This window comes from Sinohyriopsis cumingii, chromosome 10 (assembly GCF_028554795.1).
Source record: "Sinohyriopsis cumingii isolate HCF-2022 chromosome 10, ASM2855479v2, whole genome shotgun sequence".
In the NCBI taxonomy this organism is placed as follows: Eukaryota; Metazoa; Mollusca; class Bivalvia; order Unionida; family Unionidae; genus Sinohyriopsis; species Sinohyriopsis cumingii.
Window position 1 is genome coordinate 76,680,125 of NC_142970.1, and position 20,061 is coordinate 76,700,185.

General features: G+C 35.3%; 1 protein-coding gene across 2 annotated transcripts in view; it reads left to right on the forward strand.

The window, feature by feature from the left end:
* The window catches only part of LOC149790418 (kalirin-like), a 536,347-nt gene that overhangs the window by 226,424 nt on the left and 289,862 nt on the right, over window positions 1-20,061 (forward strand). For both annotated transcript variants that reach the window (XM_089972467.1, XM_089972468.1), the window contains exons 32-37: window positions 280-369; window positions 2,627-2,761; window positions 4,160-4,420; window positions 7,450-7,551; window positions 8,736-8,875; window positions 18,156-18,282. In XM_089972467.1, the coding sequence (XP_089828593.1) occupies window positions 280-369; window positions 2,627-2,761; window positions 4,160-4,420; window positions 7,450-7,551; window positions 8,736-8,875; window positions 18,156-18,282 (855 nt within the window). The remainder of the gene's footprint in view (window positions 1-279; window positions 370-2,626; window positions 2,762-4,159; window positions 4,421-7,449; window positions 7,552-8,735; window positions 8,876-18,155; window positions 18,283-20,061) is intronic.

Genomic DNA, 20,061 nt, shown 5'->3' on the forward strand with positions numbered 1-20,061 from the left:
GTAGGTAGGTGGTGTGACAATCTCAGTACAATATTGGCCTCAGTTTTCTATTTGCAAGTTTATTTTGAATTTTAAAATGATTAAATGTTCAGAGGAAATGATGTATAGTGCAAAAAAAATACTTTAATTACAAAGGGCCAAGATCACTTTAGTCTGAATATATTTTGTAGCATGATGTTAACAATGACTACTGGAGACTGATGATAGCGAAAATGCGCTACATATTCGTTTAATACCCTCTGGTATATAATAATTGTAACTATGTATTTCACGATACAGGCTGAGAAATTTTCCATTTACGTCACCTACTGCAAGAACAAACCCGACTCCAACCAGATGCTGGTAGACCATGCTGGGACATTCTTTGAGGTACTTAAAGATCTAAATACTCTACCTTTCTATCTGTCCATCAGTCTCTTTGTCTGTCTTCTCTCAAGATTCCACCACCAGTTGTGAAATGTTGATAATCTTTTACTGTATTACAACAATTATTATTGCATGTTTAAACAAAAAAAAGGACAAATTCTAATTATATGATTTGGATTAGATAATAATAAATGAACATTAACAGTCTTGTATGGGATAATTTTTTGTATACCTGCAAAAGGCGGAGCATATTATAGTGTTTATCTGTCATTCTGGCTATCTGTTATCAGCTTGGTTTCAACACAACAACAGTCTTTAGATGTTCATCATCTTCAATTGCCAAACTTTCTAAACAGCTTGCACTTGGGAAGAACCATATCAAAATGATATAAGGAAATTTTACCACTGCAAATTTTGAATTTTGACTAATCAGGAAAAGTGTTACATTTTGACCGGTTTGGAAGAGCATTGCATCTGGCTAATCAGAAAGAGCATTACATTTGCAAGTGTTTTAGATTTCATCATGGATATTGCCTGTGTGCACAAGTGAGCAAATCACAAAAAACTTTTATGAATTTGCACACCTGGAGTGAGAAATCCTGCAAATTAGTTCAAATACATGCATATAAAAATGTACTCTTAGTGACATCAAACTTTCTTTTAACTTTTAACCATTAAAGTGCTTGTATACACATCTGGGTACTTGACATTAATGGTTATTAAACTAAATTTGATCAGTACATGGGGTGCTAGAACAAGAATTCTGTCATAGTTTTGACCTTGCATTCATTAAGAAGTTTTACATATGTTTGTTTAAATTATGAGTTACCTAGATACACCAAAGTGGCTGATTCCCAACATGATTTCTTTTGGCAAATACTGACTGATAATAGCAATGATGCCAATAATTTTGAATGTTTTGAAGTATATCAGATTATTGGAGTTGGGAAAGGGCTATTGGTAATATCACTGAGCGATTTCCATGGATGATGTTGAACCCAAGAATTATGTTGAATATGAATCCATGGTACATGCTGGATGGACAAATACAGATGGCATGCCAGTTAATCCCCTATTCAGTGCTTTTTTGAAACAAAATGGAGAATACAAAGTCTAATTAAAATACAGCCAATTTGAAAGTGAAGGGCAATTTTTATTTTGTTTCTCAAACAATTCTGCATTGAGGGATCATGTGCTGCAAAACTATATAGAACTTTGGGAGGAGTAACTTAAATTGAATAAATAAGAAGGGAAAAAAAAGTTAAATAATTATGTATGTATTTATTTGATCAAAATACCCAAGTCTGACCAAGCCAACTATGACATTGACAGAATTAAAATGCTAATACAGCATATGCCCCTTCAGATAATACATTGTTTTTGTTGTTGTTGTTGTTGTTGTTGTAGGGTTTAATGCCATTTTTCAGCACATTATAGGCTATACATAGCGGCTAGTATTAATGGTGGAGGAAGAACCCGGAAAACCCCAGAAAGAACCACCGCCCCATGAGAAGCTACTGGCAAGCTTTTTCACATACCCACATTGGCCTAATCCGAGACTCGAATCCACGCAGACAGGTGAGATGACAGTGATCCGTAATGGAGAGTGCTTTAGACCATTCGGCCACTCGGGGCCCCTCAGATAATACTAGGTGTGTCCAAGTTAAAAGACCCAGATATTCCATTGCATAATGCAGTGGCAGATACAGGTCTGTGCAGTCTATGAGTAATCTGTATAACAAACAATATAGACCCAAATCTGCTATTGCATTATGCAATGGCAGATTAGGGTCTTATTTTCTGCAATTTGACTTGACGTGTGAGTTTGTATTGTATGTGGTTTTCCAGAATCAGATTGTGGCATAATATCATATATGCATTTGTTTTCATTTGGATCAAATTTCATGGTTTGAGGGAAAATTACATTGTTGTCATTACTAAAATTCATGGATTGGGGGAAAATTACATTGTTGTCATTACTAAAATTCATGGATTGGGGGAAGGTCCTTAGCATTTTTAGCAGCTACATTATTCTACAAAAAGTGATACCCAATGAAAAGTAATAAATTCACAGGATACAGCTCTCATTATAATGTTTTTATACATAACGCTGCTCTCGCTGTAACACTCTTCCATACATAATGCAATCACTGGCCAGTGTCCCAAACTGCCATAACGTAATGGGGGACAGCTATAACATTCTGCTTTTTTCCAAAATTTCATATCTATTAAATACTTGTCATATTCTGTTCTTTCATAGGAGCTGCAACAGAAGCATAAACTTGCTGAGCCTGTAGCGTCGTACCTCATCAAACCCGTGCAGAGAATCACAAAGTATCAATTGCTGCTGAAAGACCTATTGTCTTGCTGTGAGGGTCACACAGGCGAAATTAAGGTGAGTATTCCCATCAATAACGTGAAATGGCCAAAACACAGGAAAACCTCTCAAGACTGGAATGTTAGTTAACTGAAAACCTCATTTAATGGAATCATTTTCTGGTCCTGGAAATTTCTGACCTGCAATAAAAGCTGAAACCCCCACTATTCTGAAGTGAAGGCCCGACCAAGTTTTGGGTTTCAAATGTGAATTTTATGGGAAAATCGTTTTTCTAAACAAGGTGGTAGTGTAGTGTAGTGGTCATAGTTACTACAAATAGAAAAACATTTATAATAAAAAAACATTTAAATGACATTTTCTCAAAAATTACTCATTAGTTTTTGAGAAAATTTGACTGAAATAAAGAGCTTTCAGATTTCTAAATAGGATGCCAATCTGCCTTGAAATATGTCCACTCTTACTAAAGTAGAAAAAATCGTAAAACCACTTCTCAACAGGTACTCAGCAACTTAACAGCTGCTCAACAGAATTTGACCAAATTTGACAAAGCATTCATTCATGAAATGCTATGAGCTTTTCTTACAAATAATTCAGATTTGCCATCAAGTATGACATCTGTTACTGAAAGTAGAAAAACCTTAAACTTGTTAAAAGTTGCTTAACAGAATTATTGAGTTTTGACATAAAGCATCTTGACATACAGACCTTTCAGATTGGTAAAATTTGTGTCGATCCACCTTCAAAAATGGATGCCATTACTAAAAATTTGTACCTTTAACTACTCCTCAAAACCCACTTAAGAGAACTTCATCAAATTTGACTGAAAGAATCTTGAAGCACTTTAATGTTTTGTGCAAATTATGTTAATTGGCCGTCAGATATGGTCACCATTACTGTAAATGGAAAAACCCAAACTTTTCAAAAATACTCAACAGAATTTGATAACATTGACAAAGCACCATGGCATAAAGGGCTCTCAGACTGGTTTGGTGTTTTTATTTGGTGCATTATGGCTTTCAAATTGGTTTAAATTATGCTGATCCATGATCAGATATGGCGGCTTTTACTAGAAATAAAAAATAATGAACAATTTCCAGGCTGCCTTTCAGAATTTTCCCAATTTGACGGAAAAGTTTGCCTGGTTGAAGGACATTGAAATTTATTCAAATGATCTTGATTCACCATAAGATATGGCCGCTGTTACTAAAAGCAGCAAAACACTTAATCCACTTTATTTTTTTGAAGAAAAAAAACAACACTAATAGACTTTAAACAACTATGACAGAAAACATCCTAACAAACAAGTGTCAGGGTATTGGAAAATAATGCTGATCATTTTCAAAACATGCAGTAAGCAGCATTGGCCAAATGCTTCTGCATTTAAGATGAGTGATCTCCGGTCCACTTGTTTCTCTTGTTACATTTGCGTTATCTATTGCCTTTTTTCCCCTTCAGGACGGCCTAGAAGTGATGGCTAATGTTCCAAAGAAGGCCAATGACGCCATGCATCTGAGCATGTTGGAAGGCCTTGAAGACAGCTTGGAAGCCCTTGGAGAAGTCCTACTCCAGGACAACTTCACTGTCTGGGACCCCAAACAGCTGATTAAAAAGGGCAGAGAACGACACATCTTCCTGTTTGACATGTGCTTAATCTTTGCCAAGGAATCAAAAGACAGCAACGGGAAGACCAAGTACATGTACAAATTCAAGATGATGGTGAGTGCAGTTAAAGGATGTTTACCTTTTGTGTGTGTGTGTGTGTGTGTGTGTGTGAAAGATCCATTTAAGATTTTAAGAATGACGACTTTGTGATGGTGGTGGTGGTTGAAATGATAATATAGATTAACATATAATAGATAAAAATATGGGCACACATATTTCTCCAGCAACAAACAGTAAAATAACCACCAGTAAAAGTCGGGCTATACATGTAATGTGAGTTATCAATTTTCAAGCTTTGTGAGTTCATGAATCCTCTAAAATATGAGGATGAATTCTTAAATGGATGGAAAGCTTTGTAACACTTCAATATATTGCAGGTGATTGTTACCGCTACCATTGCTTATGTGCACTGAAATTTTACAGGTGACAGTTTTGCCATTGGTGGTGGTATATGAAAAAATATATACAAGAATTACATTTGAGCAATTGTCCAGATAGTGTCAGAGCACATGGGAAAGGTGCACAAATAAATTCATACATTCTAGTAATGTGAACTAAGAGCTTCTAGATTTTTTGCAATAGGTGGTACAGTTTTAAATGCTTTTTTACAGAGGCATAGTGAAAATATGTAGCTATTTAGTGCCAATGATCCATTTTGGAATTGCATGTTAATATTTTTTTGTACTAAAAATGTTGATTACTTCAGATAGTTGCTAAAAGACAAGAGTTTTGAGCCAGAGAGTTTAAAGTTTTCTTGTATATATTTTAAACCTTTGATCTTGTAAACCCAACATCATGGTAATTCATTAATGATTAAGCAGGGTCATTTGTGAATGTTGACATTTTGAAACTTTGATATTTTTACATAGTTAAGGGTCTAAACAATTCAAAAATCTCAAAAAATTTCATTGTTTGGCATACAGGTTCTTGTACTAGTCTTAGTCGAATATCTGTCATCAAGAAAAGGTCCCTGCTTAGAAAAGTGTGATAAAAAGTGACCTGTCAACAATAGCTCGTCAGATAATAGCTGAATGAGTATTTAAGAATGCATCAGTTTGCATAGGTTGAAAATCATTGACTTCTTTTATCAAATACAGAAAGAAAAGGATGTGTAGGTGAGTTAATTTTTCAGTTCGACAGTTAAGATCATGTTGGTTTCTGCAATAGAAAGTCTGCATGTCCGATTTATGGCATGATGTAATTGCTAAAAATATCCAATGATTTCACAGAATTTTTTTTGACTTTATAATTTTCTTTCACAGGACTGTTATAGAAATTATTAAAATTGTAATAAGACACTTTCATTTGACATCCATTCTCCTGCTGGGTTTATAGTGCCACATTAATTACACTTCACGAACAAATGACATCATTACAATGACATCATAACAATAACAATGACATCATTATAATGACATCATAACAATAACAGTGACATCATTACAATGACATCATAACAATAACAATGACATCATTACAGTGACATCATAACAATAACAATGACATCATAACAATAACAATGACATTATAATGCCATCATAACAAAAACAATGACATCATAACATTAATAGTGACATCATTACAATGACATCATAACAATAACAATGACATCATTACAATGACATCATAACAATAACAATGACATCATAACAATAACAATGACATCATTATAATGACATCATAACAAAAACAATGACATCATAACATTAACAGTGACATCATTACAATGACATCATAACAATAACAATGACATCATTACAATGACATCATAACAATAACAATGACATCATTACAATGACATCATAACAATAACAATGACATCATTACAATGACATCATAACAATAACAATGACATCATAACAATAACAATGACATCATTACAATGACATCATAACAATAACAATGACATCATTACAATGACATCATAACAATAACAATGACATCATTATAATGACATCATAACAAAAACAATGACATCATAACAATAACAATGACATCATAAACATTGACTTCATAACAATAACAATGACATTACAATGACATCATAACAATAACAATGACATCATAAACATTGACTTCATAACAATAACAATGACATTACAATGACATCATAACAATAACATTGACATCATAAACATTGACTTCATAACAATAACAATGACATTACAATGACATCATAACAATAACAATGACATCATAACAATAACAATGACATAACAATGACAATTATAGTTGAATGATCATGTTATTTTGTTGAATGATCATGTTATTTTGTTGAATGATCATGTTATTTTGTTGAATGATCATGTTATTTTGAACTGCACATGAAGCATTGATCTTACAAAAGTTGACTTAGTCAATAACCAAGTAAGTGAATTACCCATGAAAGGATATTAACTGTTGGAACATAGTGATTCCTGTATGATTGGAAAATATATAAAAGCAGCGCGAAGATTCTCTAATCAGCATGTAGTATCCATGTTTGAATTTGGCTAGGTCCCAAAATTACATGTAAAACAAAATGACGGCATGATCATGTAAGAATCCTGTGCAACAAAATTAGTCATTAAGATAGATTAAGAACTCAGAAGTTTTGATACAGTGTTTTGTTATCACTTGAAGTTGATGCAGTGATAGTAGTATCTGTCTGTTCACCTGACCATAGAGAAGGCCGGTTTCTGCAGACCTCACATATTGCTTACACATGAGTAGAGACATAATCCTCTTGATTTTAATGTTGATAGGTCCAAGGTCATTGGAGCAGATTTTAGGGTCAAGATGTGAAAAGTAGAAGTTGTGGGAGTCAAATATTTATTTGGTTTCCAATAGCTGACAGGAGCCAAAATTGTCATTCTGGGTTCCACATGCTTAGTCTACTTTCCAATACATAGCAGGTTGTTGCTACCTTAGAAAACCATGCAGTAAGGAAAATCCTTGCGTTCAAATATTTGATATGAACAAAATTGCTTATACGATCCATTTCCAGTATTTTAGTCTTCCAGGCTTGCTAAAATGTTAAAATTCGTTTTTTTATATATTAATTCAATGAAATAGTTATATATTTTATTTGATACTATTTCCAGATCTCTGAAATCAACATCACAGAGCACATCGAAGGAGATGCCACAAAGATTGCCTTGTGGACGGGAAGAGTACCCATTTCTGAGTACAAGATTGTGCTCAAGGTACAGTATTTCTCATATGATAGACCCATTTATGATTACAAGATTGATACAGCATTCCTCATCTGATAGGCCCATTTATGATTACAAGATTGTACTCTAGGTACAGTATTTCTCATATGATAGGCCCATTTATGATTACAAGATTGTGCTCAAGGTATCTAAAATCACTAACCCTCAACATGGCTAATTAGCGTGTCTAAAATGACTAACCCTCAACATTGCCTCTTAGGGCATTTAAAATGACTAACCCTCAACATGGCTACTTAGGGTGTCTAAAATGACTAACCCTCAACATTGCTACTCACGGTGCCTAAAATGACTAACCCTCAACATTGCCTCTTAGGGCATCTAAAATGACTAACCCTCAACATGGCTACTTAGGGTGTCTAAAATGACTAACCCTCAACATTGCTACTCACGGTGCCTAAAATGACTAACCTTCAACATGGCCTCTTAGGGTGTCTAAAATGACTAACCCTCAATATGGCCACTTAGGGTATCTAAAGTGATTTATTTTCAACATGGCCATTTTATGGTTATCTTCAAAATATTTTCGTCCAAATGGATGGCTATATCAGTTTGGAGTTTTCACCAATATACTTCATATGATATACCTTGTTGGTCCTAAATGAAAATGGTGCCATGACATCAGTCATGAAAATCTTGTTGTCACTACTCACTGAGAATGGATGATCATTATGAATTGACTTTTTCAACCAAAAGACCATTAATGATGCCTTCTTAGTTCAGTCTGACATTCAGTATGTCAAGAACAGAAACTAATTTGAAAATCGGCTTACCAGTGAAGAATATCAGAGATGGTTTCAACACTCATTGGTTAAAGGACACAATGGTCATATCTTGAATTCCAGGAAATTCTTTTTGCCCAGTAGAGTGTTAGTCCATTCAATGGATTTGTTAAAGAATTAGGTTCATTGAGTACTAATATCCAGCTCAATGCTGAATTAGAACTTTTTTCTTCTAGATAATGAAGAAACAGAATACTAATTGGGGGTGTACATTTGATGGGTTAAGTACGGATATAATTATTATTAAATTTTTAGAGCATCAGCCCTTTCTTGGACTCTTGCTAAAGAAATTGTGTTTATCTGTTCTGTAAATAATTTATACTCCATGACAATTATAATGGTAATTGAATGAATTTTCTTTTTTTTCTGATGAAGGCCTCATCCCTGGAAGTCAAACAGCAGTGGGTGAAGAAATTACGCGAGCTGATCCAGGAGAGAATGATGTATATGCATGAAGCATTCAAGGACAAGCAGACGCCAATTTTTAAACCCAGCACAGTAAACAGAGTCAGCAGGTAAGCCTCAGTTTCCCACTCAAATGCATACAAAATTTTGTAATGGATTAGTTAAAGGTTTCCAACTGTTTGTTCCTGAAATGATGATTTTTGTCATTTGGAATGATAGTCATGGCTTGTGAGTAAATGAAGTCGGTTTTAATATGTATTTTGCACAGATATGGTTGATATTTAGTAAATGTGGCTGAGTGGTCTCAAGTGCTAGCCATCACCAACATCCATGGTTTTGAGTCATTACTCTGCCTTTTATAAAGATCTCAGCATGACAAAATGTATTCCTGAGACTTGTATCCTAGTCTGAAGAAGAACTGACTGCGCCAGTGGTCTAAGTGGTTAGAGCATCCGCCTCAGATGTGGGACATCACAGGTTCAAGGCCTAGTCATGACTTTTAAACAGGGTACTAATAGCTGTATCACTGGGCACTCAGCATTAAGAGGTTAGTGTATGGACTGATCAGCCTGGTGTGAGGATAATGTGACTGCGTGGAACATGATGCTGCATGTCTGTGGCATGATGCTTTTGTGCTAGAAATCACTATAAACTGCCACACTGCAGACATTGTAGCAATATGACTGAAAAATTGTTAAAGCTGTATTAAAAACCCAAATCACACACACAAACAATGTCAGGTGGATATGTGAATAAGCTTGCCAGTAGCTTCATGTTTGTAGGTGCTTCTTCCAGGGTCTTCCTGGACTTTATCTCTGCCAGATATACTGGCTGCAATGTATAGCCTACCTTGTCCCCAAATATGGCTTTAAACCAATATAACCATAAAAAGCATTTGTTGTATATATTGACACTATAATTGCTGTATACATTGACCAAGTGATTACTGTATAGATTGAAAGCTTCTATACACTCTAAGGTTTAGTTAACCCTAAATTGATACAATTGATAATTATTACCTCTCCAACTTTTTGCACAAAGAACGCCCTTCTTGACTTGAGTGACCCCTGGTGGTCTAAAGCGTTCACCTTTACCAAATACTGATATCTCACCTCAGATGTGGGTTCAAGTTCCAGGTATGTGAAAATCTTTCCAGCATGCTACAATGGATTGGTGGTTCTTGGTTTCCAGGGTTCTTCATCCACCAGTTATATTGGTCGCCTATTTTGTACTGAAGAATGGCATTAAACCTCAAAACAACAAATCTTGTGAGTTGTCTGTCCATTGTCTGTCCATCTATCTGTTTGTACAAGTTTGTTATTGCTGTTTATCCAAAACTCTTTGGAGGATTGTCATAAAACTGCACACAACACACATTGATCCCATTGTCTAGATGGTTTCAGATGAAATAGTGCTGCTAAAATGGCTGCTGTATGAAATAGTGCAGCTAAAATGGCTGCTGTGTGAAACAATTAGGGCCTAACCGGAAATCGCCTCAGACATTTGCCTTGGCCGAATATCCAGTTTTTCGGAAGCATTCGCCTCGGCAAATAATACGCGCACAAATGGTTACAAGTAAAATAATTCAATAAATATCAAACTTTTTAAAAAATGTTTTTTAATACATAATAATTTAGTTAAAAATAAATTATAATTACACAAACAGTTGACATTCCATTGGACTTCATGAATCATGATTGATGATAATTCATTTAACTCAATTTCCTTTAGTAATTTCACTAGCATTCCCCAGGTGGCATAACTTTTCTGCTTCCGGTAAATATTTGAGTGTAGAGACGCCATTTGTAAAAAAATCTTAACAAAATTTAATTATTACGTATTCAAAATAAAATTAATAAATAATAAATATATATATATATATATTAAAATACTCATCGAAAAATGTCTACTCCGAAATTAAGTAGCAAGATTTGGAACTTTTTCACTATAAATGCTGTGGACGAATCGAAGGCAAATTGTGATGTCTGCAATGAAAGGCTAACACGAGGCGGCAAAAATGCTCGTTCATATGGAACTTCAGTTCTAATAAATCACTTTCGATCCTTCCATCACTCTGAGTATGACGAATACACCAGATATACAGAGAACCTCAAAAGAAAGAGATGATGATGAAGAAGATTTAAAGAGGAAACACTCAGAGCAAGGTAACCTCGATTACTTTTTAGAGAAAATGACACCATTTGGACAAAATGATCCCGCAAGTATGCAATAACTAAATCAATAGGAGAAATGATAGCAGTTGATATGCAACTGTTTTGTTTGGTTGAAGATACTGGCTTCGCTCGACTCATGAAGGTGCTGGAACCACAATATAAACTCCCTTCGGCCATGCACTTTTCTCGTACTATAATACCCGACATTTACTTGTAAGTGAAAGCCATCATTCAAGAAAGGGTTGACAACTACTACTCGGTTCGTGCCTGGATCTGGCAAATGGTACATCCAAATACTCGGATTCGGTACTCGGTGAAAATTATCTACTCGGTTAGGCCCTAGAAACAATGCTGCTAAAATGGCTGCTGTGTGAAATACTGCAGCCAAAATGGCTGCTGTGTGAAACAATGCTGCTAAAATGGCTGCTGTGTGAAATAGTGCTGCTAAAATGGCTGTTGTATGAAATAGTGCAGCTAAAATGGTTGTGTGATATAATGCTACTAAAATGGCTGCTATGTGAAATAATGCCGCTAAAATGGCTGTTGTGTGAAATAATGCAGCAAAAATGGCTGCTGTGGGAAATAATGCTGCTAAAATGGCTGCTGTGTGAAATAGTGCTGCTAAAATGGCTACTTTGGAAATCTTACTGCCACAGCTACTGATTAGATAGTCATATAAACATGGGGCTTGTACCAAAAGACTTTTTGTGATGTATGTATAGTCCTAAATGAAAATGGTGCTGATTTGATGTCCATTACGGATACCATGGCAGCCATCTTGAAAACAGTTATATCACTAATCCTTCTGAATGGAACATTACCTTGATGTTGAGTTTTCACTAGATTTTATTCTCACCCTAAATGAAAATGGTGCCAATCTGATTTCCAAAATGACTGGCATAGCAACGTTCTGGAAAATGTTTTTGCTACTCTTTTTCACTTTTAACGTCATCTTGATCCCTAATGAAAATGGTGCCAGTCTGATTTTCAGTATCGCTGCCATGGCAGTCATCTTGCAAATCTTACACTCACCTGAACATAAAGTCCTATTGCCATGAACTTTTCACCAGAAAACTTCTTGGCCTTGAAAATGGTGCTGCTTTACATCCGATACGGCTATGGTGTAGTGGCTTTCTTGCAGATATTATTTCTGCTCCACTTGAATGGTTACATGGGGTTTTCAATAAAAGACTTGTTATGATGCCTAGTTGGTTGTGAATAAAAATTTTGCAAGTTTGACATCCAGTATGGCCATGAATGAAGCGATCCTGAAGATCATTTTTTTACTCCACCTGAATGGAAAGTCACATCATATGGAGTTTTCACTGAGAGACTTTTTATGGATAGTTTGTCTCAAATGAAAAGAGCATTGATCTGACATAAACTGTGGCAAAATATGTTGAAATTTGTGCTCTTGTTTATATGACCCAGATGAATGATGACGTCACCAAAAGACGTGTGATGTATAGTTGGGCCTAAATGAAAATGGTACAGTCTAGCATCCATTAGGGCCATCATGAAAATCTCCACTAAATGAAAGGTTATGACAGGATGGAGTTTACACCAGAAGGCTTCTTTTAGTATCTGGTTAGTTCTTGATTGAAATGGTGCGAATCTGACCTCCAACATGGCCACCATGGTGGCCATTTCATAAATCATGTCGCTATTTCTTCTGAATTGATAGCCATATTCCCATGGGAATTTTACGAAAGAACTTTTAGTGATGTCTAGTTCGTCCAAAGTGAAAAGGGTGTTGATTAGCTCAGCATCATTTTTCAGGACTAGAATCACTTTTTAGGTAGACAAGTCACCTTTTTAATTCATGTGAACAATTTTGGACATGATCCATAAAAAGTCGCTTTGGGTTGTAACCTGTTACCCCATCTGTGCTAATGAAGCATGTACTGACTTGAATGGATTGTTGACAAGTCATGGTGACTTGATGAAATGGATTAATTTAAGTGGTACTAATCCTAATTGATTTATTACAACAACAAAAATGTTGAAATACCTGTGGGAATAGCATGGCATGTACAAAGTAGTCTTTAGGGCAACATCCAAGGTGTTCCAAATAGGGCAGTTTTATTTCTTGATTAGAATCAATATTGTAAATAAAAAATAAAAAAAATAAATACTTGTGCTAAGCTCTTGTGAACAATTTGCATTAAATGTTCTTTAAGATTGTGTAGATATTGCTTTATCTGTTTTTCACCAGTTTCAGGAACATATTTTTACAAAATATAAAATAAATGTGCAGCATTACGGTATTTCAGAGCACAAATTGTACAAAATCTTTCAACAATAATTCTTCATCATGACCAAGGTGAAGTCAGTATTTATATTTGAAATCAATAAATAATTATTTGAAAATGTAAATGATATGTACAGTGTTTTCTTTTATTTCTCCTTCCTCAAGATTTGAGTACCTTTTACCTTGACATTTTTATAGCTTGACTTTTCACTGACACTGCTTAGCCAGGATTGGCCTAGTGGTCTAAAGCGCTTTCTGTCACGGATCACTGTCATCTCACCTCTTTCTGCATGGGATCGAATCTCGGATTCGGCTAATGTGGGTATGTGAGAAAGCTTGCCTGTAGCTTCTCGTGGGTTGGTGGTTCTTTCCGGGGTTTTCCCGGGTTCTTCCTCTACCATTAATATTGGCCGCCATGTATAGCCTATCGTGTGCTGAAAAATGGCGTTAAACCCCACAACAACAACAACAACCAGGATTTTGCCAATGTGCCATTAAATGTTGTACATATGTACATGTTTATTATTTTCTATAGTTCTTGTTGCTGTCACTGCTAATACAAACTGAGCACGTCGGGGGTGGGGGGAGGCAACCCTTCAGAGTTAGATCCTTCTTTACAGGAAATACAGCAAGGGTTTCCTGGCATTTTCTTCAGGTCATATATTCTGGTGCTAGTTCACAGGTTTTCCCACAAATATTATTCAGGTCACCAACAAGTTTGCACTAAGCATCTGTCTTTAGTCTATTAATTGCTACAGCAGATTTTGCATGGAACACATCTGCTTTCAGTCATTTATTTTCCTCTGTTTTAATTAAGTGGAGCAGTACTACATAAGTCTGTAAAACCTATTTTAAAATAATTGCTTCTCACAGAAGCACAAGGCAGTTAATTAATAAGCCTTTTTTATCCAGTCATTGAAGAATATATTAGATGTTAAATGATGGGATTGATGGTTTCCCCATTAATATTATTACATGACTTTAGAAGCATATATTAAATAAGTTCTTAGAAATATGTCTGTACTAAGGTCATTCTGTACTAAATAGTATACAGTATTTTTCAATGACAGGTCTAGGGGTCCATCATGTAAATTTTTTTATATGCTTGTCTCCACTTGGACATACTGTGTTGCGTCATTTTTAATCTATCCTTCTGTTAAAATTTACTTGTCTGGATTCTAACTTTGTAACAGTTTCAGGAATTTTCATGAAACTTTGCTCAAATTATGTTCTGTGACTTGACAGTGTGTTGCATTCCATAGTCATGCTCCCTGCTACAAGGTCAAAGTCAAGGTCACAGTAAGGGAAATGTAATTCTGTGACATATAACCTTGTTTGGAGTATTACGTTGAAACCACTGATGATATTTTCATGAAACTTTTGCCAACTATATATCATGACTATATAGTATGGCACATAATATAGTCATACATCTTGCTGCAAGGTCAAGGTTGCAGCAAAGCAAAATGTAATTTTGTTACATGTGTCCTAGTCTGGAGCTTAACACTGAAGAACTTTTAATGAAACTGTAGGCAGTTATTCATCCTGTTATGTTGTATATGGTATATACCATAGCCAAATGGCCAGTGTCAAGGTCATGGCAAAGGAAAATGTAGTTCTGTTTATCATTGCCACATGCCCTTTGTCAAGGTCATGGCAAGGAAAAATATATTTCTGTGACTTTTAACCTAGCCTGAAGAACAACTTCTGAATGGACCACACTGGTAGCTTGGCACTCAGCATTAAGAGGTTAGTGTTAGAACTGGTCGGCCTGGTGTCAGGATAATGTGACTGGGTGGGACATGATGCTACATGTATGCAGCATAATGCCCCAGTGCTAGGCATCACTATAAACTGTCATACCGCAGACATTATAGTGATATGACTGGAAACTTACTAAAGCTACGTTAAAAATCCAAAATGACATGCACACAGAAACACACAAATTCTGAACTAGTGATATATTTTAATGATATGTCATGACTAGATGTGTCATGTATCATCGTGGTCAAGCGTTCTGCCCCATGGTCAGGGTCATGTGAAGGCTAAAATTAATTCTGTGCCTAATAGCTGTGTCTGAGTTATAATTTGAGATATGTTAGTACAACTTGAGTGACTTATAATATCCAGTGCATTGCATACCATAATGATGCCATCTGGGTTGGCATGGGTGGATATTAATCCTGCACCCATGTGATTATGTGTCAAATACTTTACCAGTTAATGGGTTTTAGAGTGTAACATATGAACACTGGAAATATTTTGATAACACTTTAACTTTTACAGTACTTTTGTCTCAACTTTAACCATACTCTTGTTTGAAAGATAGATAATCAATGGAGAAAGCTTTAATTTTGCAGATAATTAACAAACATTTTGTTACAGGAGGGGTGAGCTTGCCATCAATTGTACAGTTATCATCTGAGCTTTATGGGGGGATATTGATTTAAGTAAATTTGAATATACATCTTTCCTTCATTAAAAACCCCATCATTATAACATGATTCCAGATATAATGCAATTCCACTAAGGTACCAGTGACAAGAATAAAACCATTGTATTTGAACTGGTCTATCAAATATATGACAATAATGGTTGAAGTAAAATAATTCGAAGTTTTGTATTATTTCTTTATTTTCTTTTTTAAAACATTTTTTTGTGTGGACATTTATGTAAAGTGAAATTATTTCTGTACATTTTGGCTGGCATTTTCAATTTACTCAACTCTGCACCCCTGTTCATGTGACATGCATTCATAAAAGTTGTGATCATTTTCCTTATACCACAGTTCACTACATAATGTAGTCATTATTATGGAAATCGACTACCAAATTATAACAAGGGTGATGTATGTAGTAGCATTTTTTATAGCACCTAAGCAGAACAAGCAATGTGTCAATTAAAGGTACAGTTCAAGAAACGTAAATAAAATGTGTGTAATCTGTGTGTGTATATCTTGTGTGTCTGTGTCTGTGCGTGTGTGTATATATATATGTGTGTGTGTGTGTATGTGTGTGTGTGTGTGTGAGAGAGAGAGGGTTTAATGGCACATCAACACAGTCCTGGTTATATTGTTCCAGTTAAGTTTAGGCCGCCACTGAAAAGGCATACAGAACAAAGATCAATACAGAACAGGTGTAAAATTCTTAAAATATAAAGTCTATTTGTTAAAAATATAAACTTGATTCTTTTAAATAATTCAAGACCTCAGCATGAACATCATGATGGGATAAATCCAAGGTTAGAAAGGTTTACTCAGGTAGTTACTTTCTATGACATGCAGCACATCATGTCTGTTAAGTCCCTTAGCCCGCAGGGCAATTTGAATTGAAACCTGACCTTAGGGTCACATCTGTATCAAGTATAAGAAATTCCAATCATTCCATTGTTGGGTGGGGGTGAGGAAGAAAATTATTCAGAATAATTTCCAATATTAGAAGTTTCAGTGGGTTCTAAGTCTTAGAGTTTGTCATGAATACTCTAAAATATATCTACTTTATATACATGTATTCTCTTTTAAGTTTTCCAACTGCAGACAACATAATCTGATGTGCAGGCGGCAAATCGGGTCTGTGTGTATTCTCCTTACTTCTGCTAACAGACTGCATAGACCTAAATCTGCTGGTGCATAATGCAGTGACAGATCTCGTCACTGATAGAACCCTTTAAACACAATATAGAGTAGTTTTGTATATGTTCGCTTTGTTGTTCAGTTTTTAGTTCCACAATGTGCCAAGGTTAGTGGACATTTATTTGAGTCATTTGTACAATAGATAGATCCAACACATCAATCATTTTCACATAACAGTTTATCACTGAACTTTCAACAAATTGGAGGGGTCTTAGGTCCTATTGGTCTCTAAATTTTTGGATGTAGTGACTTTGCCTCTTGTTAAAGTTTGGAAAAACATTGTAGAAATTGATAGAAGTGAGAAATAGATGTCAGATTCATAATGGTAAAAGAATTTCACCAATATATGGTACTTTAATGATTTTAGTATTTAGTACTATTTAGATAGTATTTAAATACACAAAATAAAAATAAACAAAATTCATTAGACTTCATGAAAATATTAAAGCTATCAATCTTCAATCTGAAAAACAGCTCTTTAATTTAATTCTCGGTTTCAGACAGTAACCTCAGTAGTTGTTGTGGAAAATAGGTGACTGATATTTACCTAAGGCAAATCTTATCAACCCACAGTGTTTTCCGGTCAAATATTGTTTTCTTTACATATGTTGATTTCTTCATAGTTTTAGTTTTAGGACTTTATTTTACAATATATTATTTTGTTTGGGGGCTAAAATAGTTTTGGGATTTCACTCAATTGTCAAGTAATGGAGGCATCTAATGGAGATAAAAGCTGAGGTGGGTGGATAGCAAGCAGGTTGTAGTCATGACCTAAAGGGTACAGGTTTGAATTCTACCATTGGATCACACAAGTCGACAAGCATAGTGTATCCTTGGGCAAGGCACTTTATTCCAATTGTTCAAGCACTAAATAGCTTATTTGTGATGCAGTGCAGTAAAACATCAAAACTGAATCAAATCGAAGGTTAGAAAGATATTCTTTAGAAAACATGTATGGGTTTGGAAAGTACCAATGATACAAAGTTGTGGTAGTTGACAAAATGAAGAAAATAGAATAACATAAGATACCACATGTACTCGCTTATAAGTCTTGTCCAGCAGTAAAAAACAAAATAAACCCTGATATGGTTATATAGATGCATCGAGAAATCAGGATCTGTATTGTTTGTTTGTCTGATTACTACAAACAAACTGCATAGACCCATATCTGCCAGCATATAACGTGATGGCAGATATGGGTCTGTACAGTTTGCAGTTGGGCTGTACTTATAAGGGAGTATATATGGTATTTGGAGAGAAATACCAATTAGGAGACCCAATGTTATTTTATGCATTTCTAATCATATTTAGACAACTTCTCAATCTGATTTTAGGGAGCTGGAGAGTGACGCTACTTCTTATGATGAAGTCAGCATGGAGAGAAGGGATTCTATGACATCTGTAAACTCTACAGCAACATCAGGGACAAGCGATAGTAGCAGCAGTGGTGGTGGAGCTAAGGTAGGTCATATAAAATCACAGTTTATATAATGCTAAAAATACGTTTGCATACAATTAATATGACCTTGTTGCAACATCCCTTCACAAAGTATTTTCAGTTTTGGTAAAGTATACTTAAGTTGGATAATTCTGACTGGATGACATTATATGCTGAGACCATGATAATCTTAATTTTGTTCCCATTCCTTTCAGTTCATTCTAGTCTTTTCTGTTCCCACTCCTTGGTTCAAACCAGCAAGGTTTCTGAATTTAAAAATTGGTTCTGGACTGTTTGGGAAATGAGTGTGCTCTTACTGTCATTGGGAGACGTGGAGTTTGGGAGGGCAAGACCTCAGTGATATTAGATATTGACTTAACGTACTGCTGGCTGAGCAAGACCTCAGTGCTCTTTAATATTGGCTTACAGTACTGCTGGCTCAGCAAGACCTCAGTACTATTTAATATTGGCTTACAGTACTGCTGGCTTAGCAAGACCTCAGTGCTATTTAATACTGGTTTACAGTACTGCTGGCTTAGCAAGACCTCAGTGCTATTTAATACTGGTTTACAGTACAGCTGGCTTAGCAAGATCTCAGTGCTATTTAATACTGGTTTACAGTACAGCTGGCTTAGCAAGACCTCAGTGCTATTTAATACTGGTTTACAGTACTGCTGGCTTAGCAAGACCTCAGTGCTATTTAATACTGGTTTACAGTACAGCTGGCTTAGCAAGACCTCAGTGCTATTTAATACTGGTTTACAGTACTGCTGGCTTAGCAAGACCTCAGTGCTATTTAATACTGTACATTTTCATTCATATACAGTGCACTGACATTTTACTACTCAAAATTCCATGACATCCAGAGAATGTTTATAATGGACTAGACCTAGTTGTCAGGAATACATGATCAGTATTTGTTTGCACTCAGCTATCAGTACAAGTTGATTTTTTATGTGAGTGCCATTTCATTTTTGGATTTACCTACTAGAAAAGTTAGAACAACAGTGAAAACTGAAGGCAGGTTTTGAAAAAAAATATATTGTCCAGCAGTAACTTCCAGTTTTCTGATGTAGACTTTCTTACCAAAATTGAAATTTGCTCAAATATTGACCATGTAAAATGCACACAATTGTTTCAAACACCTTCTATAGAACCCCAAAATGGAATTTGGCAAGAGTGAACAATACAAATCAATTTAAGAGAATGCCAAAAAGAAATCTCTAGAGTGATTTATTGTAGATGACCTTGTTTACTTCATTCAAACGGATATATTGTTGTCGTGTAAGTGTTTACTTTTAGGATGGTTCATATTAAATACTTTTTGTTTCGTTCTGCCATAATTCAGGATTGATAGTTCCAGTCTGCGTCGTGAGAGACTATTGCCAGAGTAAATATTGTGATTTGTTGAAGCATCAGTGATATTTGACCACCTATAGCAATGAAAGATCCCTTTTTCTTGAGTTGGCTTTTGATTTAGCTAGATGCAGATGGTAACTAACTTTAGTAGCAATTAAATTTGACAAACTGAAGCATTATGCTTGATCTTTAGTTTGGACAGACAGACAGACAGAATTGGACAGATGTATGATGTGTCAAGCTTCCATCACAGAGTTTGGCAAAATGTATGGGGATTTGTTATGTCAAGCCTTAGTCTGGCTAGGGAAAGAATTTTCTAAAATAGTTTTTGTTGCACTAAAAGAAATCTGCTGCTTGCATGCCATCCAAGTGTGCTGTATTGTTTGTGAGGCATACCATATGGCATGTAAATCCATCTTGTACTGTGGTAAATCATAAACACA